The sequence below is a fragment of the Eleutherodactylus coqui genome, chromosome 5 (assembly GCF_035609145.1).
Source record: "Eleutherodactylus coqui strain aEleCoq1 chromosome 5, aEleCoq1.hap1, whole genome shotgun sequence".
NCBI lineage: Eukaryota > Metazoa > Chordata > Amphibia > Anura > Eleutherodactylidae > Eleutherodactylus > Eleutherodactylus coqui.
In genome coordinates, this window is record NC_089841.1 from 5,573,361 (window position 1) to 5,596,654 (window position 23,294).

Consider the following 23,294-nt stretch of genomic DNA (forward strand, 5'->3'; position numbering starts at 1 on the left):
GAGAATACTTCAGAGGATGCAGAGGTGAGAGCCTTTATGCTTGATAAAGACCGTTTGGTTGAAAGATTGCTACTGTTTGGTCTGTGGAGGAATAAAGATTTTTTTCTGCTTTGCACCGTGTATGCTGTCACATTCTCCTATTTGTCTGGAACTGGTCGTCTGCTGTTATATCCCATCCGTGCGGAGGAACAGCAAGTTGTGCACTCGGACACGTCAGTTGGAGCTCCAGCGTTGTATTCAGCTGACTGTGGAGTGCCTCTTTGTCAGAACAATTACTGACATCCTCTGACCCCTTTCGGTGATGAGTTGCTTCCATCCACAGGATTTCCTTTCGCTGTATGTTTTCCTTGATCACTCCATTCTCGTATACTTCTCTGTTACGTGTTTCACAATCATTAACTGGCGAGCTCCGGCGGAACACGGAGACAGCGGACATAACTTACAGACTGGTGACCAAAGCACACACCACACATACCTGCACACATAGCAAATGGAATTACTAAAGAATGTACAAGGTATTAGTTCATGGATTGGCCAAGTCACTTAAGCCTGAAAGCCCACTTAATGGGTCCTCGTTGTCTCTCAGGTCAATACTCTAATAAAACAACTAACCCCATGAAACCTGCCTGCAAGCAGCGCGATCGTCCCGATAGGGATGGCCCTGCACTGGGACCAAAGGACCCAATTCGCCTAGAGACGGTAAACAATCCAAGCAGCACAGGACACAGTTCACACTAATACAGCATGGAACACAGACACAACGGAACACGACTGTTCACACCCTATGTTTGGCAACCAGTTCAGACACACACGACACATGGCAGCTCACACCCACATAGCAACAAGCATGAATGCAAACACAAGGGGAATGAGGAACACCAGATCCCTCGGGCCAGAGGGCTGATATATATATATATATATATATATATATATATATATATAACAGACCGGGATGATTGGCTGACTGGAGTACAGCACACCCTGCCAGCTCAATCATGCCACACCTGTGGAAGTGTGCACCTGGAAACCCATAGTACTGCAGGTCCCAGAAGCACAACCTAACACTCTCCACATTGTTACATGAGAAACACCCCTGCAGTTGGCATTTAGGCCCGGCTAGTCTAGTACCGATGACCAGGCCTCGTTGGAAGTCGCCCAGATCGCTGAAGCTGATTCTTGCAAAATGTGTCATGTGATTTTTGGTCAACGAAATAATGTGTATGGCAGCGTGTCAATCGCCCCCTGATACCATGTCTGGGGTAAGGATTGGGCATGTTGGGTTTCAGCATGACAGATCATTTGCTTCTGTGGGAGAGAAGCGCATGCCAGAGGAGACAAAAGATCCTTAACCCTTTCATGGCCAGGGGTCACCGATGTACATGCGTCCAGGTCACATTCTGCTGTTCCGGTATTCCCACTTTCAAAAAATCATAACTTTTGTAGTTTTCCAGTGATGTATCTTCAGGAGGGCTTGTTGTATTCTTCAGTGGTTCCATGTAATGTACCATGCAATGCATTGGAAGACGCTTAAAAATGGGAAAATATCCACTTGATGAGCTCGGGCTCATCACCCAGTAAAAGCAGGGTCTGGATGGAGGGTATCCAGCAGGAACTCCAACAATAACTTTCGTAGACATCTTGCCTGGGGGAGTACTCACGCTGGTCTTCCCCCCATCCACACAAGAGAAGGCACACTCTCTCCTGCTCAATAAAAGTTCCTTGCTTCCACTCCTAGGCACTCTCTAGAAGAAGACTGCTCTTTGACTCTCTCAAGCAGAAAATCTCTTGCACTACACCTTGCAATCACATATATAAAAAACATGATCACATGACACACTACAAGATACATTTTTCAGACATAACCCAGACAGTAACCCATTCAGTGCTGCAGAGGCCCAATACACATCAAATTCACTCACATACTGTAGAAGACACTGACAACACATAGGCACAAGACAAACACATTCATACTTATGGAGCGGCCCTTTTAACTCTGGGCCACTGCAGTAGTCTTGGTGATCTTCAAAAGTCCCCAGGCTGCCATAACATCTGGACAGAACCCCATGGATTCTTACCGCAGGGGGGAAGGGGGAGCAATTAGGACATTTAACCCAAATACTTAAAGAGTTAACAGCTCTGATCGGCAAATACCCACTGTGTTTGGAGCGGGTTCCACTCCCGAGCCCGCTCTATACACAGCATGTGCCGCATGGCACAGTTGGCACATGAATAGTTATATGTGTGTCACAAAGTGGTTAAGGGGCTCGGCTAAACGAGTGTTTGACCAACAACCATTGAATGTGTAAGGTCATCTGAAGAGCCCCAGATGCAGCGTGGTCACCGATGGTCCCGGGGTCGGTCTTATGTCATAGACTCGGCTCTATTGGGCGTTTTTCCTCAGTCACTTATTTATTATTGCAAAAGAGGACATAAAAGTGAGTTAAATATAAATTCTCTGTGGGGGGAGGGGGGACTTCACGTTCTAAAATTAAACAAATTGAATCACTTTTAGTTTCTGGTGACACAGTTTCTGCGACTGACCCTCCGAGTGGAGAAGCTGGGTGAGAGCTGACCGCTGCTGTGATGGGGGTCCTCGTCCTGCTGTGGGGGCTGCTCCTTGGAAGAGGTGAGTGGAACTAACTGTGTAACGAGTAATCAGCTTCATTATTCCTCCCGGTGTTCTGGGATCTTGTCGGCAGCTTCTCTGTAGTGACTTCTCCAGGATATGACTGGTTGACATCTTAAGTCTATCAGTGGGTTCCAACAGCTGGAAAGTCCTGACTTAAGAATGTGAGGCACACATCTACCAGACGTCAGAGGGGCAGCAGGTTGCCACCGGCTGGTAGTTATTTTTTAACCAGCAATTAATGGTCAGTAAAAAATAATTGCCTGCTGCGAGCTGCCGGTCGGCAACCCAACAGCCTGCAGCCGCGATCCGATGGCGGCAGGTGGGGCATTGGGATTGTAATCAAGCAGAATGTTCCAACCCTTAAATCTGGCCACACATTCGAGATACCGGCCTGCTGTGGGATGATTCGTACAAACCATCCCACCAACATGTCCCAAATGGATGGCCAGCTTAACCCCTTAGTTACCAGCTTTTTGGGTCTTAAGGATCACGCAGTTTTCATTGTCGCAATGAAAAGGTCATCCATCAGTCGCTGACCGTATGAGGACCAGAACATTTTACTGGCCTTACTCTGAGGTACTTATAATGGGTTGTGGAACTTTTATTACATCATTGTTTTTGGGTTTTGTTTTGAAGCGTTCACCATTCAGTAAGAAGAACCTGATAACTTTATCTGATTACTGCGACACCAAGTTTATAGAGAGTTTTACTACTTCTGCACAATATTTGTATTTAAAGAAACCAGCAGAGCGCATCGCTGCATTCTAAGACTCCGCTTTTACTGATGCCATTTTGCAGGCCTGATGCGGCTCAGTCAACTGAAAAACAGAAGTGCTCTGATCCTGGAATGTGGCGCCGCGCAAAACGTAATTTGTAATCAAGAATTGTTACATTGTACAAAAGTAGTAAAGCAATAAAAGTTCTATAACTTTGTTGTGATAACCGCACTGACTTAGACTAAAGGTAACAATGTTTATAGCACACGGCCAACACCAGAAGACGAAGAATCAAAAGATGGCTATTTTGGCATTTTGTTAACGATTTCTACAAAGGAATTTACCGTGCTGGATGGATGATATTTTATATTTCGGTTGTTATGGATGTGGTAATACCAATTAGGTGTAGTTTTTTTGTGTTTTTTATTATTTCAATATTTAAGGCCTCATGTGAGGGGAGGAAAGTTTTTGATTATTTTTTGCAAAATCATTTAGATACCACGTTCAGCAATGACTGCAGCACCTGTGGGGTTAAACAGTGTAAAGTAATGGTTAAATGAGCAAGTCCTCATTATTTCAATACTTTTGGGGGGAAAAGCCCATATGTGACAATCGGAGAGCAAATATGCTTTCTGATTGATGAGGGAAAGATGATAAGGTGAACAAAGATTTATGCAAGAATCTTAGCTTTAAAATGACATTAAAAGTGTGACAGTAGCTGTGATAGAACCGAAGCGATAGCCGTTGTCCTAAACTGTGATGTTCTTTCGCTGCAGAGCTCCTCCTAAACTGCAGGGGGGATAAGTCATATGGTTAGTAAAATTTGCCTAATCACCTCTTCCTAACTAGTTCTCTCCCTGGAATCTGGATACATATTAACGGCTGCCAGGAGGAGACGGCAGCTGCAGGTGACCCAGATGTGGGCGGACTTTCAGGAATTGATTTAGATGGTCATTGTTTTGAAGAACCTCTGTAAAGAGACTTGGATGATCACAGCCCCCTTAAGGCTACATTTACACACAGCAGATTTCGGGACCATACATGCGAATGTGAATTAGTTCTCTACATCTGAATTGGGTTGTTTTGTAGGAATCACTTGGATTTTTGCAAGTTTCACTGAGAGAAAAAGGAAAGTCACAGATATTTCTGATTAAAGTCTGCTGTGTGTGAATTCATGCTAATAGTAAGAAAACGGGTTCTGCACCCCAGCAGCTGCCATGACTGAGGTCACTGGTATGGAGTGTGATGGGTCCGAGGCTGGGGAGAATGAGGAGGACATTGGAACAGCTCCCACAGTCAGGACTGAGCGCCCGGACCCACGTACTCAATGCTTTGTCCTAGCTTTGCCCCAAGTGTGGTGTTCATCACTTTTTGTGGACTAATCGGTAACTATGGCCCAAGAACATGCCGAAATTGCATTTTTCCCATTTCACCCCACTTAAAAATTTTTATAAGCTTTTTAGTGCATTATATGTTACACTAGCTGATATACCCGGCTTCGCCCGAGTTAATTTGGTACTGGTGTTTATCTGGTGTTCACACAGAAAATCTTATGAAGTCGTGGTTACTTTAGAGATACTGAGGAAAAACATATGTTCACCATTTTTCATAATTCTCTGCGTTACCCAGGAAACACCACATGGAGGCAACCATGCGACGTTTCCTTTATATAAAATGACATCAGGAAGTGAGAGAATTAGATTCCATACGTAAAATTTGGACGCTAATTCTTTTGCACATAGAATTGAATAATCGAGTTGAGACCCATTAAATTTTCCTATTTATGACACAATCAATGCTCGTGACAAATTTCCCTTTTCTGTGACACCAGAAAGTGAAAAAAATTAGATTCCGTACGTAAGATTTGGACGCTAATTCTTTTGCGCATAGAATTGAATAATCGAGTTGGAACCCATTAGCTTTTCCTATTTATGACATAATCAATGCTCGTGCCAAATTTCACGTTTCTATTACACCGGAAAGTGAGAAAATTACATTCCGTGCGTAAAATTTGGACGCTAATTCTTTTGCGGATAGAATTAAATAATCAAGTTGGGACCCATTAGCTTTTCCTATTTATGACATAATCAATGCTTGTGCCAAATTTCGAGTTTCTATTACACCGGGAAGTGAGAGAATTAGATTCCGTACGTAAAATTTGGACGCAAATTCTTTTGCGCATAGAATTGAATAATCGAGTTGGGACCTATTAACTTTTCCTATTAATGACATATTCAATGCCCGTGCCAAATTTTAAGTTTCTGTGACATTGGGAAGTGAGAGATTTAGATTATGTACGTTAAATTTCGACGCTAATTCTTTTGCGCTAGAATAGAATAATCGAGTGGGGACCCAATTACTTTTCCTATTTTGGAGATAATCTATGCTTGTGCCAAAATTCATGCTTCTACGACATCGGGAAGTTGGAGAACAGTCAGTCAGTGAGTCAATCAGTGAGTGAGTCAGTCAGTGAGGGCTTTCGTCTTTATATATATAGATTATATAGTATCATTGAAAGATGCAACGGCCGGCAAAAATCAACAAGCAGCGTCGGCGATGGATAAATAAGAGTTATAATTTTCTTGAAAATGGGGAGGAAAAACTGAAAAAGAAAAGTCTGCATTCTTAAAGGGCTAAAGTGGTTGTCGGGTTACAAATTAACGTTTTAAAATGAGAGCCAATGATGAAACAATAATGAAAAGGTACTTACCCTCCTCAGCACTGCAGCTCATTGATCTCATGGTCTCTATTGACAGCGGAAGTCAGGTGGCCATTGCCTGCCAATCTGAGGCCACAGGGACACTAATCGGAACTCCTAGCATGATGGCGTCTGGGATGTGAGCGCTAATGCTATAAGAATGGTTTGCCCAAAGTGATGCTCTGGACTCTGATTGGCAGGCAGCAGTCACCTGACTTATGCTGTCAACAGAAACCAGGAGAATCGCCCGTCTGTAGAGCTGGGTCTCCGGGGCCGAAGAGGGTAAGTACCATTTGTTTTATTGTGTTAAAGGAGATGTCCCGAGGCAGCAAGTGGGTCTATACACTTCTGTATGGCCATAATAATGCACTTTGTAATGTACATTGTGCATTAATTATGAGCCATACAGAAGTTATAAGAAGTTTTATACTTACCTGCTCCGTTGCTGGCGTCCTCGTCTCCATGGAGCCGACTAATTTTTGGCCTCCGATGGCCAAATTAGCCGCGCTTGCGCAGTCCGGGTCTTCAGCTTTCTTCTATGGAGCCGCTCGTGCCAGAGAGCGGCTCCGTGTAGCTCCGCCCCGTCACGTGCCGATTCCAGCCAATCAGGAGGCTGGAATCGGCAGTGGACCGCACAGAAGAGCTGCGGTCCACGAAGGTAGAAGATCCCGGCGGCCATCTTCAGCGGTAAGTATTGAAGTCACCGGACCGCCGGGATTCAGGTAAGCGCTGTGCGGGTGGTTTTTTTAACCCCTGCATCGGGGTTGTCTCGCGCCGAACGGGGGGGGGGGTTAAAAAAAAAAAAACCCGTTTCGGCGCGGGACATCTCCTTTAACCCTTTTGACTCTAATTCTAAAATGTTAATTGGGACTGGCAACCCCTTTAATAGTCAGAATATTCCTCTTTGTACATTTGATGTCAGGCGGCTGCTCTCTGCTCAACCTGCAATTGACTTTCATATAATTTCTCTATGGAAACTATACAACTGAACTTATCCCCAACACTAGAATATCTGCTATAAGATAGGTGCAAAATACAGATACTCAGATCTACTGTGCCTACAGACTCGCTTCACCTGGGTGCAGGGGCGGGATAGAACCCCACAGCAGTGCCCATTCTCAAGCCATCCTGATGAGAGATCACAAGTGACAAATCTATATAAAACAGGCTAAGCATAAATGCTGTTTGTTGGTTCAAACATATTGTGTGCATCGGGTGAATGTCTGGGCCATACGAGGTACCCATAGCGGTGCCCATTCTGTGTATAACACATGCGCACATTGTAGGCTGGGAGTATGCGCACTCAGGCCTTTTATGGCGTTCTATTACAGGAGAATTTTTCAGCTTACCTTTAGTTGAGTTCTCCACAAATCTCAGCAGCTGTTATGGGGAAATTACCAGGAAATGGGACCTTATTACATCCTGCTATTATCCACAAATTTGGGGGAATTTTTTTTGGAAGACTATTTAGAAATCTTGCAGTTTTTGCACTGGCCACTAGAGGGCACACAATAGAATGGCATTTCCTGCCCAACCATTTCACATGTTAGCTTTCCAGAAGAGGGTTAAAAATGTAAATACTAGCGGGTGTGTGAGACTGCGTCATTAGATTATTGCACATAAACAGCAAATGATGCGGAAATGGCACCAACAACGTTTATTGCAAGCTTATATTTGGGTCAGATAAGTCCTTTCATTATCACTTGTGGGTGGGCTCAGAAGAGTCATCTCATTGATACAAGGAAGGGAGGGGTCAGCGGAGTCACCTCATTATCATTAGTGGGCGGTGTCAGCAGAGTCACCTCATAAATAGAGTGTGAGGTCAGTAATCTCATTAACATTAGTCAGAGGGTTATTGCATTATTGTCAGTGGGTGGGGTCAGCAGAGTCATCTCATTATCAAAGTGGGTGGGGTAAACAAATGCCTATCATTATCATTAGTGGGTGGGATCAGCAGAGTTGTCTCCTTATTACTAGTGTCAGGACTCTGACCCAGAAGCTCCTGTACTCCTGGCGGTGCCTCTCCCTGCTGGGCTATTCAAGCACTCTGGATAGCTCCTTTGCTGAATCCTGTCCTTGCTCCTTACCCCGTTCCTGTTTGTGTTATTGGCTCCACCCTGTTCCTTGACTGGACTCAATATTTAAGCCTGGCCTTGTACCTCCTTCCCTTGTGAGATTAGTGTGCTCTCAGCCCCTTAGTCAAGCTCCGCTACCAACTCCTCTCACTACACTTGCTGTTTCTGTGAACTGACCTCTGGCTTCTCCCTGACTACGCTACTTGACTGCTCTTATTGTACCAGAACCAATACTACCCATGTACTAAGCTCTGAGCTTTCTCTGACCACGCTATCGCCCCGCACTTATTGCAACAAGAGACTATAAACCTCCACCTGATCGTAACAACTAGTGAGTGAAGTCGGCAGAGTCATCTCATTATCAGTAGGCAGTGCGGTCAGCAGAGTCTTCTTATTATCACTAGTGGGTGTGGTTAGCATAGCCACCTCACATTTAAAGTGGGTGGGGTTAGTAGAGTCACTTCATTATCACTAGTGGGTGGGGTCAACAGAGTTATTTCATTATCATTTGATATAACCTGGTATATGACTTTGTTCTGTTGCATTATAGGTATTTGGTGTCTGACTGGCCCCAGTAGAGTGTCAGTCCGCGTCGGGGGCCGCCTGACCGTGCGCTGTGTGTATGATGACGGATTTCAGCATTACATTAAATACTGGTGTAAAGGGGAGAGCTCCAGATATTGTACTGTGCAGATAAAGACAGACGGCAGTAAAGAAGACCCCAGTGGAAGATTAATCATCAAGGACAATCCGTACTCTCGAAGCTTCACTGTAACGATAAAGGACGTGAGATACTCCGATGCCGACATCTATTACTGCGGGATAGAGAGAAATGCGAGGGACAACATGCACATGGTGACGGTGACAGTCCTGCCAGGTGAGCGCGGCGGGGATCACTATGTAACCCTATCACAGAGCCGAGATTACTGTGCAGCAGCTCCCCATCTATTAACAAGGAGGAGATGTCTGAGCTGCAAAGGATTGTTGGTAATATGATAATTAGATCAACAACCGGATCCCTGTGAACAGTAAAAGTGATCAGGCAGATCCTCCTTCCAATGCTGCTGACCTCATCTGTACTTTCCTCCTTTGCTCCAGGCGCCTGTCAGGTGACCAATCCATGGACGGATATCGTGGATTTCCCATCGACATTCACAGAGCTTGAGGTTTCCAGAGTGGTGGAGGTGCCCTGCCAGGGGCGGTACAAGAAGAAGAATATCATGCTGCAGTGTAGAGAGAAGTCCGGGGAGTTCGTCCTGTCCCCGCGGAGTCATAGTGATTATTGTGTCGGTGAGGGCGCCTCAAGAACTTTATTATTATTTTTTTGGTATTTTAAGCCTTTTTACCACATTCTCATAGTGCAGATCTACAATTAACACCCTGAAAAAAGACCTCCATGCTTTACACTGCAGCCTGCATTCATACAACTAAACTTCCCCCACCCATTTCACGGCCCTCTAGGTGATCCAAACCCCCTCTGGAGAATGTAGTCCTGCATTGGCTCCACCCAGCCAGTAGAAATAGGGTTAGTAGCAAGCATCGCCATGCCTCATCACTCCATGGGCCCTATAGCTGCAGCATAGTTTGTCTCTATGGTATGTACACCTGTGATTGTATAACTAAACCCCCCTAATTACACAATGTGTGGAGCGCAGCTATATTATTTAACTGACAACTTATAGTAAAAAAGGGGTAAATACAATAAAAATTCAGGCAGCCTGCAGCCACCACTAGGGGGAGCTCACTGCATACAAATATATATATAGTACCCACTAGAGGGAACTCACTGTATGCAGATATATACAGCCACCACTAAGGGGAGCTCATTACAAACAGATATATACAGCCACCACTAGGAGGAGCTCACTGAATACAGGTATATACAGCCACCACTAGGGGGAGCTCACTACATTAAGCTATACACAGCCACCACTAGCGGGAGCTCACTACATACAGATATATACAGCCAACACTAGGATATATACAGCCAACACTAGTGGGAGCTCACTACATACAGATATTTACAGCCACTACTAGGGGGAGCTCACTACATACAGATATATACAGCCACCACTAGGGGGAGCTCACTACATACAGATATATACAGCCAACACTAGGATATATACAGCCAACACTAGTGGGAGCTCATTACACACAGATATATACAGCCACCATTAAGGGGAGCTCACTGCATACAAATATATTCAGTAACCACTAGAGGAAGCTCACTATATACACATAAATACTGTTAGCACTAATTGGAGCTCACTTCATACAGATATATACAGCCACCACTAGGAGGAGCTCACTACATACAGATATACATAGTCACCACTAGTGGGAGCTCACTACATACAGATATATACAGCCACCACAAGGAGGAGCTCACTGTATACAGATATATACAGCCACCACTAGAAAGAGCTCACTACATACAGCTATACACAACCACCACTAGGGGGAGCTCAATACATACAGATAAATACAGCCACCACTAGGGGGAGCTCACTACATACATATATATTCAGCCACCACAAGGTGGAGCTCACTACACACAGATATATACAACCACCACTAGAGGGAGCTCACTACATACAGATATATACAGCCACTACTAAGGGGAGCTCACTACATACAGATATATACAGCCACCACTAGGAGGAGCTCACTACATACAAATATATATAGCAACCACTAGGGAGAGCTCACTACACACAGCTATATACAGCCACCACAAGAAAGAGCTCACTACATACAGATATATACAGCCTCCACAAGGTAGAGCTCACTACATACAGATATATACAGCCACCACAAGGGGAAACTCACTACATACAGATATATACAGCCACCACTAGGGGGAGCTCGCTGCATACTGATATATACAGCCACCACTAGGGGGAGCTCACTACATACTGATATATACAGCCACCACAATGTAGAGATCACTACACACAGATATATACAGCCACCACTATGGGGAGCTCACTACATACAGATGTATACAGCAACCACTAGGGGGAGCTCACTACACACAGATATATACAGCCACCACTAGCAGGCGCTCATACAGATGTACACGGCTCCCATTGAACTCCATAATGAATCTGTCCCCTTGAGCTCCTGCTGCTACATTCATGTCACAGAGAAATGCCTTCCTCCCGTGTTCTGTGCCTCGTCTTCCTCCCTCATCTGATTACATCTTTCTCTTGCCAGGTGTTTGCCGTAAAGCCTCTCCGTGGATGCATATGGTGGATTTCCCGAAGTACTTCACAGAGATCTCAGTGAACAGTTCTGTGGTCGTCTCCTGTCAGACGGGATATAGGAAGAAGAATATCAGACTGCAGTGTTGGGAGAAGTCCGGGCAGTTCCTCCTGTCCCCAGCGGATGGCGACACCCCTTGTGTTGGTGGGTTCTGCTCTTGTATTTTTTCTGCAGAATAATCCAGCAATTTTTATGTACTGTATATTATCCATGCATATATATATATATATATATATATATATATATATATATATATATATATATATATATATATATATATATATATATAGCCACCACTAGGGGAAGCTCACCACATACAGATATATGTATCCACTGCATACAGATATATACAGCCACCACTAGGTGGAGCTCTCTACATACAGATATATACAGCCACCATCAGAGGGAACTCACTACATACAGATATATACAGCCACCATCAGAGGGAACTCACTACATACAGATATATATAGCCACCACAAGAGGGAGCTCACTACATACAGATATATACAGCCACCACTAGGGGGAGCTCACTACATACAGATATATACAGCCACCACTAGGGGAAGCTCACCACATACAGATATATGTATCCACTGCATACAGATATATACAGCCACCACTAGGTGGAGCTCTCTACATACAGATATATACAGCCACCACTAGGGGGAGATCACTACATACAGATATATACAGCCACCGCTAGGTGGGGGGGGGGGGTCACTGCATACAGAAATGTATATAGCCACCACTAGGGGGAGCTCACTACATACAGATATATACAGTCACCACTAGCGGGAGCTCATATATACAGCCACCACTAGGAGGAGCTCCCTGCATACAGATATAAACAGCCACCACTAGGGGTAGCTCACTACATACAGATATATACAGCCACCACAAGTTAGAGCTCACTACATACAGATATATACAGCCATCACTAGGGGGAGCTCACTACATACAGATATATACCGCCACAACTAGGGGGAGCTCACTACATACAGATATATACCGCCACCACTAGGGGGAGCTCACTACATACAGATATATACAGCCATCACTAGGGGGAGCTCACTGCAAACAGATATATACCGCCACCACTAGGCGGAGTTCACTACATACAGATATATACCGCCACCACTAGGGGGAGCTCACTACATACAGATATATACAGCCATCACTAGGGGGAGCTCACTGCATACAGATATATACCGCCACCACTAGGCGGAGTTCACTACATACAGATATATACAGCCACCACTAGGAGGAGCTCAGTACATACAGATATATACAGCCACCACTAGGGGGGTCTCACTACTTACAGATATATACAGCCACCACTAGCAGGCGCTCATACAGATGTACACGGCTCCCATTGACCTCTATAATGAATCTGTCCCCTTGAGCTCCTGCTGCTACATTCATGTCAAAGAGAAATGCCTTCCTCCCGTGTTCTGTGCCTCGTCTTCCTCTCTCGTCTGATTACATCTTTCTCCTCCCAGGTGTTTGCCGTAAAGCCTCTCCGTGGACGCATATGGTGGATTTCCCGGAGAACTTCACGGAGATCTTAGTGAACAGTTCTGTGGTCGTCTCCTGTCAGACGGGATATAGGGAGAAGAATATCACACTGCAGTGTCGGGAGAAGTCCGGGCAGTTCCTCCTGTCCCCAGCGGATGGCGACACCCCTTGTGTCGGTGGGTTATGGTCTTGTATTTTCTCTGCAGAATAATTCAGCAATTTCTTGGTTCATCATTATTATGTACTGTATATTATCCATATATATATATATATATATATATATATATATATATATATATAGCCACCACTAGAGGATGCTCACTACATACACATACACTACCGTTCAAAAGTTTGGGGTCACATTGAAATGTCCTTATTTTTGAAGGAAAAGCACTGTACTTTTCAATGAAGATAACTTTAAACTAGTCCTAACTTTAAACAAATGCACTCTATACATTGCTAATGTGGTAAATGACTATTCTAGCTGCAAATGTCTGGTTTTTTGTGCAATATCTACAAAGGTGAATAGAGGCCCATTTCCAGCAACTATCACTCCAGTGTTCTAATGGTACAATGTGTTTGCTCATTGGCTCAGAAGGCTAATTGATGATTAGAAAACCCTTGTGCAATCATGTTCACACATCTGAAAACAGTCTAGCTCGTTACAGAAGCTACAAAACTGACCTTCCTGTGAGCAGATTGAGTTTCTGGAGCATCACATTTGTGGGGTCAATTAAACGCTCAAAATGGCCAGAAAAAGAGAACTCTCATCTGAAACTCGACAGTCTATTCTTGTTCTTAGAAATGAAGGCTATTCCATGCGAGAAATTGCTAAGAAATTGAAGATTTCCTACAACGGTGTGTACTACTCCCTTCAGAGGACAGCACAAACAGGCTCTAACCAGAGTAGAAAAAGAAGTGGGAGGCCGCGTTGCACAACTAAGCAAGAAGATAAGCACATTAGAGTCTCTAGTTTGAGAAACAGACGCCTCACAGGTACCCAACTGGCATCTTCATTAAATAGTACCTGCAAAACACCAGTGTCAACATCTACAGTGAAGAGGCGGCTGCGGGATTTTGGGCTTCAGGGCAGAGTGGCAAAGAAAAAGCCATATCTGAGACTGGCCAATAAAAGAAAAAGATTAAGATGGGCAAAAGAACAAAGACATTGGACAGAGGAAGACTGGAAAAAAGTGTTGTGGACGGATGAATCCAAGTTTGAGGTGTTTGGATCACAAAGAAGAACGTTTGTGAGACGCAGAACAAATGAAAAGATGCTGGAAGAATGCCTGACGCCATCTGTTAAGCATGGTGGAGGTAATGTGATGGTCTGGGGTTGCTTTGGTGCTGGTAAGGTGGGAGATTTGTACAGGGTAAAAGGGATTCTGAATAAGGAAGGCTATCACTCCATTTTGCAATGCCATGCCATACCCAGTGGACAGCGCTTGATTGGAACCAATTTCATCCTACAACAGGACAATGACCCTAAACACACCTCCAAATTGTGCAAGAACTATTTACAGCAGAAGCAGGCAGCTGGTATTCTATCGGTAATGGAGTGGCCAGCGCAGTCACCAGATCTGAACCCCATTGAGCTGTTGTGGGAGCAGCTTGACCGTATTGTACACCAGAAGTGCCCATCCAACCAATCCAACTTGTGGGAGATGCTTCTAGAAGCGGGGGGTGCAATTTCTCAAGCTTACCTCAACAAATTAACAGCTAGAATGTCAAAGGTGTGCAATGCTGGAATTGCTGCAAAAGGAGGATTCTTTGACGAAAGCAAAGTTTGATGTAAAAACAATGTTATTTCACATACAAATCATTATTTCTAACCTTGTCAATGTCTTGGTTCTATTGTCTATTCATTTCACAACGCATGGTGGTGAATAAGTGGGACTTTTCATGGAAAACACAAAATTGTTTGGGTGACCCCAAACTTTTGAACGGTAGTGTATATACAGCCACCACTAGGAGGAGCTCACTACATACACATATATACAGCCACCACTAGGGGGAGCTCACTACATATAGATATATAAAGCCACCACTAGGGAAAGCTCACTACATACAGATATATACAGCCACCACTAGGGGGAGCTCACTACATACAGATATATACAGCCAGCACTAGGGTAGCTCACTACATACAGATATATACACCCACCACTAGGGGAAGCTCACTACATACAGATATATAAAGCCACCACTAGGGGGAGCTCACTACATACCGATACATATGGCCACCACTAAGGGGAGCTCACTACATACAGACATATGCAGCAACCACTAGAGGGAGCTCACTACATACAGAAATATACAGACACCACTAGAGGGAGCTCACAACACACACAGATATATGCAGCAACCACTAGAGGGAGCTCACTACATACAGATATATACAGCCACCGTTAGAGAGAGCTCACTACATACAGATATATACAGTCACCACTAGAGGGAGCTCACTACATACAGATATATACAGACACTACCAGAGGAAGTTCATTACATACAGATATATACAGCCACCACTAGAGGAAGTTCATACAGATGTATACAGCTCCCACTGAATGCTATCATGAATCTGTCTCCTTGAGCTCCTGCACCTACATATATGTCAAAGAGAAAAAGATCCCTTCCTCCCGTGTTCTGCGCCTCGTCTTCCTCCCTCGTCTGATTACATCTTTCTCTTGCCAGGTGTTTGCCGTAAAGCCTCTCCGTGGACGCATATGGTGGATTTCCCGAAGTACTTCACAGAGATCTCAGTGATGAGTTCTGTGGCCGTCTCCTGTCAGCAGGGATATAGGGAGAAGAATATCACACTGCAGTGTTGGGAGAAGTCCGGGCAGTTCCTCCTGTCCCCAGCGGATGGCGACACCCCTTGTGTCGGTGGGTTCTGCTCTTGTATTTTTTCTGCAGAATAATTCAGCAATTTTTTGGTTCATCAGAATTATGTACTGTATATTATCCATGCAGATATATATATATATAGCCACCACTAGGGGGAGCTCACTACATACAGATATATACAGCCACCACTAGGGGGAGCTCACTACACACAGGTATATACAGCCAGCACTAGGGGGATCTCACTATATACAGATATATACGTCCACCACTAGGGGGAGCTCACTATATATATATATATATATATATATATATATATATATATATATATATATATATATATATATATATATATATATATATATATATATATATATATATATATATATATATATATAAATATATAATATATATATATATATATATATATATATATATATATATATACATACACACACACAACCACCAAAAGGGGGAGCTCACTACATACAGATAAATACAGCCACCACTAGGGGGAGCTCACTACATACAGATATATACAGCCAATACTAGGGGGAGCTCACTGCCTACAGATATATACAGCCACCACTAGGGGGTGCTCACTGCATACAGATAAATACAGCCACCACTAGAAGGAGCTCACTACATACAGATATATACAGCAACCACTTGGGAGAGCTCCCTGCATGCAGATATATACAGCCACCACTAGGGGGAGCTCACTAGATACAGATCTAGACAGCCACCACTGGGGGGAGCACACTACATACAGATATATACAGCTACCACTATGGGGAGCTCACTACATACAGAAAAATACAGCCACCACTAGGGGGAGCTCACTATATACAGATATATACAGCTACCACTAGGGGGAGCTCAATACATACAGATATATACAGCCGCCACTAGGAGGAGCTCACTACATACAGATATATACAGCCACAACTAGGGGGAGCTCACTACATACAGATATATACAGCCAATACTAGGGGCAGCTCCCTACCTACAGATATATACAGCCACCACTAGGGGGCGCTCACTGCATACAGATAAATACAGCCACCACTAGAAGGAGCTCACTACATACAGATATATACAGCAACCACTAGGGAGAGCTCCCTGCATACAGATATATACAGCCACCACTAGGGGGAGCTCACTAGATACAGATCTAGACAGCCACCACTGGGGGGAGCACACTACATACAGATATATGCAGACACCATCAGGAGGAGCTCACTACATATAGATATATACAGCCACCACTAGGGTGAGCTCATTATATACAGATATATACAGCCACCACAAGGGGGAGCTCGCTACATACAGATATATACAGCCACCACAAGGTGGAACTCATTGAATACAGATATATATAGCCACCACTAGGGGGAGCTCACTACATACAGATATATAAAGCAACCACTAGGGAGAGCTCACTACATGCAGATCTATACAACCACCACTAGGAGGAGCTCACTACATACAGATATATACAGCCACCTCTAGAGGGACCTCACTACATACAAATGTATACAGACACCACCAGGGAGAGCTCACTATATACAGATATATACAGCCACCACTAGGGTGAGCTCACTATATACAGAAATATACAGCTACCACAAGGGGGAGCTCGCTACATATAGATATATACGGTCACCACTAGGGGGGCTCATTGCATACAGACAAATGCAGCCATCACTAGGGGGAGATCACTACATACAGATATATACAGCAACCACTAGGGAGAGCTCCCTGCATACAGATATAAATATATATATATATATATATATATATAGCCACCACAAGGCAGAGCTCATTGCATACACATATATACAGCCACCACTAGGGGGAGCTCACTACATAATATATTAACAGCCACCACTAGGGGGAGCTACCTACATACAGAAATATACAGCCACCACTAGGGGGAGCTCACTACAAACAGATATATAAAGCCACCCCTAGGAGAAGCTCACTGCATACAGATATATACAGCCACCACTAGGGGGAGCTCACTACATACAGATATATACAGCCACCATTACGGAGAGCTCCCTACATATAGATACATACAGCCAACACTAGTGGTAGCTCACTACATACAGATATATACAGCCACCACTAGGAGGAGCTCACTACACACAGATATATACAGCCACCATTACGGAGAGCTCCCTACATATAGATACATACAGCCAACACTAGTGGGAGCTCACTACACACAGATATATACAGCCAATACAGCCGCCACTAGGGGGAGTTCACTACATACAGATATACACAGCCACCACTAGGAGGAGCTCACTGCATACAGATATATACAGCCACCACTAGGGGGAGCTCATACGGACGTACACGGCTCCAATTGAACTCTATAATGAATCTGTCCCCTTGAGCTCCTGCTCCTACATTTATGTCAGAGAGAAAAATGTGCCTTCCTCCTGTGTTCTGTGCCTCATCTTCCTCACTCGTCTGATTACATCTTTCTGTTGCCAGGTGTTTGCCGTAAAGCCTCTCCGTGGACGCATATGGTGGATTTCCCAGAGAACTTCACAGAGATCTCAGTGAACAGTTCTGTGGTTGTCTCCTGTCAGATGGGATATAGGAAGAAGAATATCACACTGCAGTGTCGGGAGAAGTCCGGGCAGTTCCTCCTGTCCCCAGCAGATGGCGACACCCCTTGTGTTGGTGGGTTCTGCTCTTGTATTTTCTCTGCAGAATAATTCAGCAATTTTTTGGTTCATCATTATTATGTACTGTATATTATCCATATATATATATATATATATATATATATATATATATATATATATATATATATATATATATATATATATATATATATATATATATATATATATATATATATAGCCACCACTAGAGGATGCTCACTACATACAGATATATACATAGCCACCACTAGGGGGAGCTCACTACATACAGATATATACAGCCACCTCTAGGGGGAGCTCATGACATACAGATATATACAGCCAACACTAGGGGGAGCTCACTACATACAGATATATACAGCCACCAATAGGGGGAGCTCACTACACACAGATATAAACAGCCAGCACTAGGGGGAGCTCACTACATACAAATATATACAGCCACCACTAGGAGGAGCTCACTGTATACAGATATATACAACCACCACGAGGGGGAGCTCACTACATAGAGATCTATGCAGCCACCACTAGGGGGAGCTCACTACATACAGATATAAACAGCCACCACTAGAGTGAGCCCACTACATACACATATATACAGTCACCACCAGGGGGAGCTCACTACGTACAGATATATACGGCCACCACTAGGGGGAGCTCATTTCAAACAGATATATACAGAAACCACCAGGGGAAGCTCACTACATACAGATATATACAGCAACCACTAGGGAGAGCTCCCTGCATACAGATATATACAGCCACTACAAGAGGGAGCTCACTACATACAGACATACAGCCAACACTAGGAGGAGCTCACTACATACAGTTATATATAGCCACCACTAGGGGGAGCTCATTATATACAGAAATATACATCCACCACTAGGGAAAGCTTACTACATACAGATATATACAGCCACCACTAGGGGGAGCTTACTACATATAGATATATACAGCGAAAACTAGGAGGAGCTCCCTACATACAGATATATACAGCCACCACTAGGGTGCGCTCACTACGTACAGATAAAGAGAGCCACCACTGGGGGGAGCTTACTACATACAGATATATACAGCCACCACTAGGAGGAGCTCACTACATACAAATATAAACAGCCACCACTAGGGAGAGCTTACTACATACAGATATTAACAGCCACCACTAGGAGGAGCTCACTACATACAAATATATACAGCAACCACTAGGGAGAGCTCACTACACACCGCTATATACAGCCAATACAGACACCACTAGGGGGGAGCTTACTACATTAAGATATATACAGCCACAACTAAGGGGAGCTCACTACATTAAGATATATACTTTCACCACAAGGTAGCGCTTACTACATACAGATATATGCAGCCACCACTAGCAGGCGCTCATACAGATGTACACGGCTCCCATTGAACTCCATAATGAATCTGTCCCCTTGAGCTCCTACTGCTACATTCATGTCACAGAGAAATGCCTTCCTCCCGTGTTCTGTGCCTCGTCTTCCTCCCTCGTCTGATTACATCTTTCTGTTGCCAGGTGTTTGCTGTAAAACCTCTCCGTGGACGCATATGGTGGATTTCCCGAAGTACTTCACAGAGATCTCAGTGAACAGTTCTGTGGTCGTCTCCTGTCAGACGGGATATAGGGAGAAGAATATCAGACTGCAGTGTTGGGAGAAGTCCGGGCAGTTCCTCCTGTCCCCAGCGGATGGCGACACCCCTTGTGTCGGTGGGTTCTGCTCTTGTATTTTTTTCTGCAGAATAATTCAGCAATTTCTTGGTTCATCAGTATTATGTACTGTATATTATCCATACAGATATATATACATAGCCACCACTAGGGGGAGCTCACTACATACAGATATATACAGCCACCTCTAGGGGGAGCTCATGACATACAGATATATACAGCCACCACTAGAGGGAGCTCATGACATACAGATATATACAGCCACCACTAGAGGGAGCTCACTACATACAGATATATACAGCCACCACTACGGGGAGCTCACTACATACAGATATATAAAGCCACCACTAGAGGGAGCTCACTACATACAGATATATACAGCCACTACTCTGGGGAGCTCACTACATACAGATATATACAGCCACCACTAGGGGGAGCTTACTACATACAGATATATACAGCCACCACTAGGGGGAGCTCACTACATACAGATATATACAGCCACCACTAGGGGGAGCTCATGATATACAGAAATATACAGCCACCACTAGGGGGAGCTCACTACATACAGATATATACAGCCACCTCTAGGGGGAGCTCACTACATACAGATATATACAGCAACCACTAGGGGGAGTTCACTGCATACAGATATATACAGCCACCATCAGAGAGAGCTCACTACATACAGATATATACAGCCACCACTAGGGGGAGCTCACTACATACAGATATATACAGCCACCACTAGGGGGAGTTCACTACCTACAGATATATACAGCCACCACTAGGGGAAGTCACTACATACAGATATATACAGCCACCACTAGGGGGAGTTCACTACAAAAAGATATATAAAGCCACCACTAGGGGGGGCTCACTACATACCGATACATATGGCAACCACTGGGGGGAGCTCACTACATGCAGATATATGCAGCAACCACTAAGGGGAGCTCACTACATACAGATACATATGGCCACCACTAATGGGAGATCACTACATACATATATATACAGCAACCACTAGGGGGAGCTCACTACATACAGATATATACAGCCACGACTAGGGACTGCTCACTACATACAGATATATAAAGCCACCACTAGAGGCATCTCACTGCATACAAATAAATACAGCCACCACTAGGGGTAGCTCACTACACACAGATATATATAGCCACCACTAAAGGGAGCTCACTGCATACAGATAAATACAGCCACCACTAGGGGGAGCTGACTACATACACATATATACTGCCAACACTAGTTGGATCTCACTACACACAGATATATACAGCCAATAGAGCCGCCACTAGGGGGAGCTCATTACATACACATATATACAACCACCACTAGGGAGAGCTCCCTGGATATAGATATATACAGCCACCAGTAGGCGGAGCTCAATACACACAGATATATACAGCCACCACTAGGGAGAGCTCACTGCATTCAGATATATACGGCCACCACTAGGGGGAGCTCACTACATACAGATATATACAGCCACAACTAGGAGAAGCTCACTGCGTACAGATATATAAAGCCACCACTAGGGGGACTTACTATATACAGATATATGCAGACACCACTAGGGGGAGCTCATTACATACAGATAATATACAGCCAACACTAGGGGGAGCTCACTACCTACAGATATTTACAGCCACTGCTAGGGAGAGCTCACTGCATTCAGATATCTACGGCCACCACTAGGGGGAGCTCACTACATACAGATATATACAGCCACCACTAGGGGGAGCTCACTACATACAGATATATACAGCCACCACTAGGGTGAGCTCACTACATACAGATATATGCAGACACCCCTAGGGGGAGCTCACTACATACAGATAATATACAGCCAACACTAGGGGGGGCTCACTACATGCAAATATACACTAGGGGGAGCTCACTACATTCAGATATATACAGACACCACTAGGGTGAGCTCACTACATACAGATATATACAGCCACCATTAGGGGGAGCTCACTACATACAAATATATACAGCCACCACTAGGGGGAGCTTACTGCATACAAAACATATACATCCACCAGTAGCAGGCGCTCATACAGATGTACACGGCTCCCATTGAACTCTATAATGAATCTGTCTCCTTGAGCTCCTGCTGCTGCATTCATGTCAAAGAGAAATGCCTTCCTCCCGTGTTCTGTGCCTCGTCTTCCCCCCTCAACTGATTACATCTTTCTGTTGCCAGGTGTTTGCCGTAAAGCCTCTCCGTGGACGCATACGGTGGATTTCCCGAAGAACTTCACCGAGATCTTAGTGAAGAGTACTGTGGTCGTCTGCTGTCAGATGGGATATAGGAAGAAGAATATCACACTGCAGTGTCGGGAGGAGTCCGGGCAGTTCCTCCTGTCCCCAGCAGATGGCGACACCCCTTGTGTCGGTGGGTTCTGCTCTTGTATTTTTTCTGCAGAATAATTCAGCAATTTTTTGGTTCATCATTATTATGTACTGTATATTATCCATGCATATATATACAGCCACCACTAGAGGGTGCTCACTACATACAGATATATACAGACACCACTAGGGGAGCTCACTACATACAGATATATGCCGCCAACACTAGAGGGAGCTCACTACATACAGATATATACATCCACCACTAGAGGAAGCTCACTACATACAGATATATACAGCCACCACTAGGGGGAGCTCACTACATACAGATATATACAGCCATCACTAGGGGAGCTCACTACATACAGAAATATATGGCCAACACTAGTGGGAGCTCTCTACACACAGATATACAGCCAATACAGCCGCCACTAGGGGGAGTCAACTACATACAGATATATACAGCCACCACAAGGTACAGCTCACTGCAAACAGATCTATACAGCCACCACTAGGGGGAGCTCACTACATACACATATATAGAGCCAACACTAGGAGGAGCTCACTACACACAGATATATACAGCCACCACTAGGGGGAGCTCACTACATACAGATATATACAGACATTACTAGGGGGAGCTCACTACATACATATATATACAGCCACCACTAGGGGGAGCTCACTACATACAGATAATTACAGCCACCACTAGGGGGAGCTCACTACATATATATATATATATATATATATATATATATATATATATATATATATATATACAGCCACCACTATAGGGA

At 44.3% G+C, this 23,294-nt stretch overlaps 1 protein-coding gene across 1 annotated transcript in view; it reads left to right on the forward strand.

The window, feature by feature from the left end:
• Window positions 1-2,514: 2,514 nt before the first annotated feature.
• Window positions 2,515-23,294, forward strand: part of LOC136627223 (uncharacterized) — a 74,859-nt gene continuing 54,079 nt past the window's right edge. The window contains exons 1-9 of the mRNA XM_066602153.1: window positions 2,515-2,626; window positions 8,669-8,995; window positions 9,217-9,408; window positions 11,335-11,526; window positions 12,885-13,076; window positions 15,595-15,786; window positions 18,250-18,441; window positions 19,963-20,154; window positions 22,346-22,537. Of these exons, the coding sequence (XP_066458250.1) occupies window positions 2,584-2,626; window positions 8,669-8,995; window positions 9,217-9,408; window positions 11,335-11,526; window positions 12,885-13,076; window positions 15,595-15,786; window positions 18,250-18,441; window positions 19,963-20,154; window positions 22,346-22,537 (1,714 nt within the window). The 5' untranslated portion in view covers window positions 2,515-2,583. The remainder of the gene's footprint in view (window positions 2,627-8,668; window positions 8,996-9,216; window positions 9,409-11,334; window positions 11,527-12,884; window positions 13,077-15,594; window positions 15,787-18,249; window positions 18,442-19,962; window positions 20,155-22,345; window positions 22,538-23,294) is intronic.